At 40.7% G+C, this 8924-nt stretch overlaps 1 protein-coding gene and 1 long non-coding RNA gene across 2 annotated transcripts; both read left to right on the forward strand.

Annotated features, from left to right (window-relative positions):
- Positions 1–1766: 1766 nt before the first annotated feature.
- On the forward strand, positions 1767–2462 carry LOC122639429 (60S ribosomal protein L27-3-like). The gene has a single exon (XM_043832287.1). It carries the CDS (start codon positions 1852–1854, stop codon positions 2257–2259), a length of 408 nt encoding a protein of 135 aa, XP_043688222.1. The 5' UTR covers positions 1767–1851; the 3' UTR covers positions 2260–2462.
- Positions 2463–2985: 523 nt separating this feature from the next.
- Positions 2986–8619, forward strand: LOC122639431. The gene is made up of 2 exons (XR_006329509.1): positions 2986–3021; positions 8402–8619. It is a non-coding gene; the product is annotated as an uncharacterized LOC122639431 (long non-coding RNA).
- The last annotated feature ends 305 nt before the right edge of the window (positions 8620–8924 follow it).

Raw genomic sequence — 8924 nt, forward strand, 5'->3', positions numbered from 1 at the left:
ATGACACTTTTGTACTTAATTTATTTTTTTTTACATTTTTATTCATGTCCGTACAACTAAATCGGGATTGGTCTCAACCGATACCGATCCAATCCTGCCAAAATCGGCTAATTCGATCCAATACCTCAAACCCTGATTTTAATGGTTAGTAGAATCTTTTAGTTCCCCTCTCACTTGCTTTAATCTTGTATAAGAGATACGGTGTCAATCAGTTCGGCCTTGTTTTTTTGCTTCAGTTTAAGATACAATATGTAACAAGTACCAGCCGAAACCAAACCTTTTCTTGGTATGTATATAATCTCAATAATTGGGTTTAAATTCTATTTAAGCGGAATAATCTACTTAAACAAATAAAATTAAGAAGGAAATTACAACCTCATGCAAATCTGGCCCACAATATCAAATTTGATACCTTTTTTGGCTTAACATTTACTTGGAAAATGAATGCTTTGAATGATTTGGATCCAAAAAATTGTTGGATCCATGAGATTATGGATCTTTTAAGATATCCATTAGATTAGACTCGGATTAAGCCTTTAAGGTTAGGTTTGGCCAATTCTCGATTCAGTTTTTGGATCATTTAATAGTGGATCGTTTAACTGGGCAATGTCTTCTACTTAAGACAAGACCGTAGGCATTTGGACCTGCATCCCCTCTACCTCACATTTGACGGCTAGGATCATTCGAGCATGCACTTCGAGTGCCTTCAGCCATCGGATGCGTGTTGAAGAAAATCTCTTTCCTAAGCATTTCGGGTTGAAAGTCTTAACCGATTCCAATTGTTTTAGATCATTATCCTAAACCATAAACCTTAATTTTGTTATGTTATATCTAGCATGAGTAAGTTAGGTGTGGTCTTTTTAAAAAAACTCATTAATTCTAAATCTATCCAATGGTTAACATATTAAATCATGAATCCACATGAATAAAGATGATAGATGTGATAAAAAAAATTTCCAATCAGTTAAACTCAATTAAAATATTTTTCGGTGTTTGGTTGTTTAGCCCCCAATACCAGTGTAGTATCCAATGGCAGTGTGCATATGGGCCTCAACACAGATGAGATTTTTTATTTTATGAAAGGCAAGACAGTAATTTGACATACTCCTATGCCTGGGCATAGAATCTAGTGGTCTATGCAATTGGGCAACATTTTTTCTTTCAAAATTTTTTTATTAAAAAGGGAAAAAAGAGTCTATACAGAGTGTTGTTGATACTTTTTCATGCGCTCCTATTGGCCCTTGTACCCTGCTTCGGGATAGAAGACTCTCCCCCTATTATGAATCATAATAACAAGTTGAGGGAGAGTTTCCTACAAAGGCAGGAATGTGCATATTACACCAAATAGGGAATCGTTATCCCCTCCAATTTGCTGCCCGCTCCAATTTTCTCCAATTCCTCACATAGGAATGGAAATGATCACCCTACCCCCTGCCCGAACACACTGCCCAAGGTGGGGTAGGATGGTCATTTCCCCTCCTATGTGAGGAATTGGAAGTGATAATTATTCCCAAATAGGGGGTAGAACGTGGCATCGTCTATGTGAGATCCACATGGATGGGGCCTTGTTTTGTATGTGTGGGGATAACGGAATCTGTAAAAAGGCAGCGCAGCAATCTTTTTCGCTAGCAAGTCCGTTTGCATATCAACCAGGTTTAGGGTGGGTTAGGCCCTAGGGCAACCTAGCCGACCAGGGTAGTAATCGGATATTTTAGTAATTTCATCAAGTAAAAGGGTCCTTTATCTATCAAATGTTCGTTTATATTGCCATCTTCAGAATCTAGGGTTTTAGAGCGCTCAACCAAGGAAGTGAGAAAGGGAGAGAGCAGCCGTTGCAGAGCTCGCCAAAAAATGGTCAAGTTCTTGAAGCCTAACAAGGCCGTGGTCATCCTTCAAGGTCGATTCGCAGGTCGCAAAGCAGTTATCATCCGATCCTTCGATGATGGCACTCGTGATCGTCCCTATGGCCACTGCTTAGTTGCTGGGGTCGCTAAATATCCAAAGAAGGTGATTCGTAAGGACTCAGCCAAGAAGACTGCGAAGAAGTCTCGAGTGAAGATATTCATCAAGCTCGTCAACTACAACCACATAATGCCCACTCGTTATACCCTTGATGTCGATCTCAAAGACGTTGTCACTCTCGATATCTTTCAATCTCGTGATAAGAAGGTCACGGCTTTGAAGGAGACTAAGGGTCGGTTCGAGGAGCGGTTCAAGACGGGAAAGAACAGGTGGTTCTTCACCAAGCTCAGATTCTAACTCAAAATGATAGAATCACTCTGCTAGAGATTATTGTTTTAGCGGGCATTGATGCCTTTACTTTGTTGATTTTGAGGAATCTATAGTTCGAGAATTGGGGTTTTGGACTCGTTCACGGTAGCATTTTGTGTTAATCAAGATGATCTTAACATATTTTTCTTAATTACCGGAAAATGAGAATGAATTTCTGCTTTGTCTCATTTGCATTTTTTAATGATTGGATTTCTGTTTTCCTTATTTGGTTAGATTGGTAGGTTTATTTTTCCTTTCTGGTGGAATTGGAACAGGTACTCTGTTTGAGATTAGAGAATGTGGTTCTGGGTCTTTTCTTCCTTTTGGTTTAGGGGTTTATCTTGTTTATGTATTTTCATGTGCTTTTGGTGTGTGGCAAGGCATGTTACAGAATACATTTTAAGATAAATACGCCACTCCAAGCTTAGTAATTTTAGAGGCCATTGTTATTTTCTCACCTTCTATGTTGATTTGAGGAATCAATAGATCTGGAATAATAGGGGTTTTAGACTTAATACAGTAGCTATGGAAGTGCATTTTGTTTTCCGTGGGATAATGCGGACATTTTCTGCTTATTAATGTGAATAAGAATGATTTTTTTTCTGCTTTATTTACGTTTATTGATGACTGAGTTTTGTTTTTTCCCAAGTGGTTGGATAATTAGGTTTATTTTGCCATGAAGATGTGTTTTCATTGCTTACACTCTGGTCACAGAATGGTGGGTCTGGGTTATTTCTTTATTTTGATTTAGTGGGCATTGGTGTTTTTACCTACTCTTTAGGAATCTAAAGATTGTGAATAAGCTTGTTGAACCCGATCACAGTAGCTATTGAAGTTCATTTTTTGTTAAACAGGATGATTTGAACATATTCTGCTTAATTATGGGAAAATGAGAATGAGCATTTTGGATTTTGGTTGTTCTTTATTTGTTGGATTAATAGGTTTATTTATCCATTCAGATGTGCTCTGTTGCGTCCACTAATGTCACAGAATGGTGAGTTCTGGGGTTTTGGTTTAGGGTTAGGGTTTCTTCAAGGTTTAAGGATTTTGATGTGGTGTTAGTATATGGAATATGTTGTTCATAATTCTGTCTATAGGGTTGTTCCAAGACGCCAAGATCTAAATTCTGTTTGATTTATGTATGGTCGTGGTATCAGTCACCACTCTCACCTTATAGAGTGGTGTATCAGTCACCTTATGCAGTCAGGGTTTTAAAACTCAGAATCGGCGTCCAACTGGTCGAAGTCAGAGTGAATCGGTAGCACGATTCCCGATCCAAAACAGATTTTTTGAAACCCTGAGGGTGCAGTCCTAATGGATAAACATTTGTGTTTTCCTTCCTTGTTGGAAGGGAAATGACTGTGTATGGTTAGTTACTAGTGTGTGTGAATCTAATTAGATGAGCTATTAGTTTCACTGGGCTGAGAAATGCAAGAAAATGTCTTCTAACAGTGGATGCCACTTCTACTTTAGAAGGTCGGATCCAGCTCCATAAGCTTGTCTTGATCATAATGTGCTTGGTGCTTGGAATCACTTTGTTTCAATCTTTGTGAGATTGAATTGTTGGAGCTAGTGATTCATCAGTTTGTTGTGTTATAGACGCTTAATTCGTGTAGAAGGCATTAATGAATCTAGTTCTTCTCCCATGCGTGGGATGTATGCCAATACTACCACCGATTCTATTCAACATTTGACATTGCTGCATCATTTTCTGCTGATGGCAGAATTGTTGCCACTGAAATCTGAATGGGGAGACTTGCACACCTTAAACCAGGAAATGAGCATAGGAGATAAACGGAGTTCGACTCCGTGGGACATTCTCTGATGTTCTCTCTGATGTTTATAAGTCAGAATCCGGATAACATGATGTGAGAGCAGTAGTGAATGGAATAGTTTTGGATGTCGTCTAGAGAGTTTATCTTGAATCTCGTATTTTCACCTTCCTATTTATCGGAGAAATAGTTAATGAATCTGGTTTCTTAGCATGATGGTGGAGTGTCTAGGCCTGTTTGCGTGAAGGTTGTGCTTAGACCTTTCTGGGTGAAGGTGGCGAGCTCTGACAGCTCTGGCACACTACAACATTGATTTAGTGAACCTATAATCAATTGGTAAGTATTTTTATGATTATGATAATTTAGAATTTCTATCCATAGAGCAAGTAAAGAAGGAAGGAGACCAAAACAAAAATAGTACTTGATTCGGATATGGGTCATAGAATCACCAAAAACTTGATCGTTAGGGAATACAATCATTTTTTCAGGCAGGTAACCTAATCTACGACCAACCTGCTCCTTCATCATCGGCTTGTTGGAGTGGCGGGGAATCTGGTACTGGCAATCCTAGAGAAGATTCAAGAGAAGTAGGAGAGGAGAGGGTAGGAGTTGACATTCGACCTGGGAGCTGAAACACTGATGTTTTTCTCTATTTCAACGAGTATTTTCTCAGCAGTCTGCCTACCTTGGCTGAACAGGCCTCCTACAAGCTGCAAGAAGCCTTTGTCGACTTCTTTGACGAGAAGCGGGACGAGGACCTTTTTCTAACCTTGTCATGTGTCAATTTGCCATAAGTGGGTATTTTAGGTATATCAAGAATCAAGCTTTTCTACACTGAATCTTCAAGTAACAATTTTCACTAATAAATTCATGTCCTTAATCTTGCCACAAAGGAAAAAAAAAAAAAGAGTTCTCTCAATGCATTACGCATGTTCAGTTAATTCTGGGCATATAAGTATGTAACCACAAAGGATTAGAAATCAAATTGAACTGGAAATTGTATGGCAGTTCTCTGTGAGGCAAAAAGCCACCTGGGCCATTCGATGTTTTTTGTACCTTCTGTATCCTCTAGTATTGTTCAATTCTTAAAGACAGGACTGGTTTGAAAGATCAAAACTGGAAGAGGGCCGTTAGATTCTTCGTTTGAAGAAGGCAGAGGTGGAGAGGCGGAGTGACACCTGGGTTTGGGAACAGAGAGAGAAAGAACCTGTTCTAGGTTTTGCTACTTGTTAATGATCGGACCCTTCAGGGATGATCACCTCTGCAAATGTAGTTAGGGACTCGGACTTGAGGTTGGGGGAGAAAAGAAGGGTTTCAGTTTTGATTTTTTGTAATACGCACAGGATTTCATCCTCTCAATTGGCAGTGCACCGTGTACCACACTTAAAATCTGATTGTAAAAATATGGGCAGTGGCGTTTTTTTATCCTTTCAAGTGTTGAGTGGACAGTTAGACTTTTAAGTGTGGTGCATTGGGTAGTGCACGACACTTGATAAGATAAATTTCCGTCAAATACACTAATATATATTAAGAAAAAAAAAGGGAGAAAGAATACTACTTCAACGTGTGTGGTGTGCCGCCTTTTGTCTAGGGCAAAATGACCGCCACACCCCATGGAAAGGCGGAATTTTTTTGGAACATGGACGTCATTACACCCACCCTTGCGTCTGGGCGCAGGGGCAGAGAATCGCACTCGCCCAGGTAGCATTCTCTTCAAAAAAAAAAAAAAATATTAATATGGGAAAGACAATGCAACTTGTGCGCGTGCGATATGCTGCCCCTATGCCCAAACATAGGGGTGGGTGAAATGACTGTTGCACCCCCAAGAAATTCCACCTTTCCATGGGGGTGTGACGGTTATTTTGCCCACCCCTATGTCTGGGCGCAGGGGAAACAAACCACACGTGCCTCAGTAGCATTCTTTTTCCCGATTAATATATCTGATATTTATTCTCCTTAAAAAGACAGGGAAATTGTTCTTTGTGGGGGAGCATGGCCTACACCCTTGTTGATGCTTCCGTGCACACTCCCATTGGCCCCCATGCTAGCACAGGGGCTATGCTCCCTTACAGAGAATGCATTCCCTTTGTTTTATGGGAGAAAGAACACCAACCAATCGTGTAGCACATGCCGGCCCATTTTATAAATAGGGAAAAAGTTTTCTGTCTAGGAGTGTGGCCTATGCCAGGATTCCCATGAGTCTATCTCTCTTCTCCCCATTTGAAAAGACACCTCTGCTCCCTTGTTTTGAAGAAGAGAGAGATAGACATATGGGAGTATTGCACGTAGGCCACACTCCCAGACGGAAACTTACTTCCCTTATAAATAATACTTGGAAGGGGTTTGCTACTAGGCTGTATGGCCTACACCAGCACTTGGGTCAATTGGAGCCACACGGCTCACACACATGCATCAAGGGGAAGGGTGGGGTGGTCATTTCACTGTCCCATGTGAGAGGGCATAGGGGGACACTACCGGTCAACGTTATTTTTCTCATAATACTGTTACTAATAATGCTATTGGCTTGTACACACAGTCTAGGGGTGAAACAGGGCCAGATTTCTTAAAACCCTAGCCCAACCCTAAGTCCTCTTAGCTCAACCCAAGCCCAACCAGGCCCTAGTTCGGGCTGAGATATCTTAGCCTAGGCCCAACCCCTGTCGGGCTCAGCCCTGCCCAACCCGGCCCTGATTGACCTTGATTGGGCCGGGCTAGGCCGGGTTGGCCCGATTTACCCTGATTTTTGGCCATTTACTTTGTCCTATGTATTAAAAATACAAGATACATCCCCCCTCTTCTCAGTAATATCCCCTTTTACCAAAAAATAAATAAAAAAATAATACGAGATACATGTAATTGGGTATTGGTTTGTTTCATACTCAATTGACCATTAAATTTTTCTTTGGATTAAAAAACTTAGTCCAATCTTAAAATTGAAAATATATCCATTCAATGGATAATTAGATAGTACACAAAAATTGTAAAGTATAAACAATAAATTATAAAGCATAACGTAACAAAGGGCCGGGCCAGGCTGGGTTTAATCCGAGGCCTCAACTTTGACCTGAGAGTTTCAACTACGGGTGTCAAAACCTATCCCGAACTGTTAAGACCGATCGAAACCGATCGAAAAAACCCAAGATCGAACTGAACTGATCCTTATTAGATTGGTTTTGGACTGGGGTATGACAGGATCAATTGAAAACCGGACCACACCGGATCGACCGATAACAAACCGAAAACCGAACCGAATGAAACCAATAAAATTCTGAGTAAAAGATTATGAATAATTGAATTGATTTCAATATTAGTGAGCAAATTCATGGTTGTAAGGAAAATTATTAAAAATCAATGAGTAAAATAGAGAAATTGATTTGTAACAATGCTTCTTCCATTGATCTCCTTTTTAAGTGGGGCTAATGAAATATTTTATGTAGTTGAAAAGAGAAAGAGAAGAAAATAGGCACAAACCGAACCCAACTTGTTTTAAAAAACCCGGTATCGAATCGAATCCAAACTACTATCAACCCATTATCATAAACTGAAACGACACGAAATCAAACCGCACCGAAACTGAAAACGAGCCAAAACGTCCTTATTGGTTCGGTTTTGAATTCCCTAAAAGCCACACTAAAATCGGAAAAACCGAGCCGAACCCAGATCGAATCGACCAATTAATGGAAACTTATCACCTCCAGTTTGCTGACCGGCCCAGTTCCCCAGTTCCTCTAATAGGGGGATGGTGGACCCCACCCGGGCATGGCGTTTGGGCATGGGTAGAGAGGTCATTTTAGCCCCCTTTTGTTAGAGGAACTGGGGAATGGGCCGATCAGCAAACTGGAGGTGATAAAGATCCCCAATTAACACCCCTAGTTTCAACCCTAACCCAACCTCAAATCGTCAACCCTGTTCGAGCTCATGGCAGGCTCGGCCCAACAGAGCATATTTACACCCCTGTCTCAGTCACAGTCGAATACTAGACAGATAAATCCTCCCCAATTCTTTAATCAGGCAACAGCTGGCAACGCAATCTTCACTGTGCTACACATAGCATAAACAAACCTAACGAACAAAAATGGTTTGCACCAATTCATGAAACTCTACCCGTTTTGGCAATCGGGTCCTCTCAACCCGAGTGGGTAAACCCAAAAATGCAGCAAAAAGGAAACACTCGGTTTCGGTTCATCTTCATCCTTTCTTCCCACCATTGGAGCGCTGCAGAGGTTACACCAGATTCACTTTCCTTCTTATTTTTCTGCAAAGCTCGTCCTCGTCCTCCTCAACAGGGGATCTGCTCGGTGAACCAGTGCATTTCTACATTTTTCTTGGCGCCGTAGACACCAGAGACAGGAAAAGAGCAGATTGTTCTTGATTGCGGGAAGAGGAAGTTCAGAAGCTTATTTTGGAGCGTTCGAGCAGAGATTCGAAGGCAAGTCAAGGGAAGATCGCAGCAGAGGCTCAGTTTCCACTATGACCCTTTCAGCTATGCACTCAACTTCGATGATGGTGATTCGGGTTTTTTCTGTTAAAATCTAAAGCAACAACAACATGGGCATTTAGGTTCCTTATCCTCGTTTTTTTTATCCTTCTTATTCTTTTATGTTCTTGCTTGTAATTTTGCCCTGTTACTGAAAATAGTATGGAACAGATCAAAACCCAGTTCAGTAATGCAGAACTGGAGATGGGCTTGTTAGGGTTTAGGGTTTAAGCACAAGGTTGCGTTACATCCTGAGTATCTAGTTTGAAATACCCAGATTGCTGCCTTCACCTAGTATTTATAGGAAAACTAGGGTTTAGCTCAGATGGGCTAATTATTAGATTGCCCCTCACAGCTTGAGTATTAATACAAGTTGGATTATGTTAGACATATGAAGGGATATT

The sequence above is a fragment of the Telopea speciosissima genome, chromosome 9, assembly GCF_018873765.1.
Source record: "Telopea speciosissima isolate NSW1024214 ecotype Mountain lineage chromosome 9, Tspe_v1, whole genome shotgun sequence".
Lineage (NCBI taxonomy): Eukaryota > Viridiplantae > Streptophyta > Magnoliopsida > Proteales > Proteaceae > Telopea > Telopea speciosissima.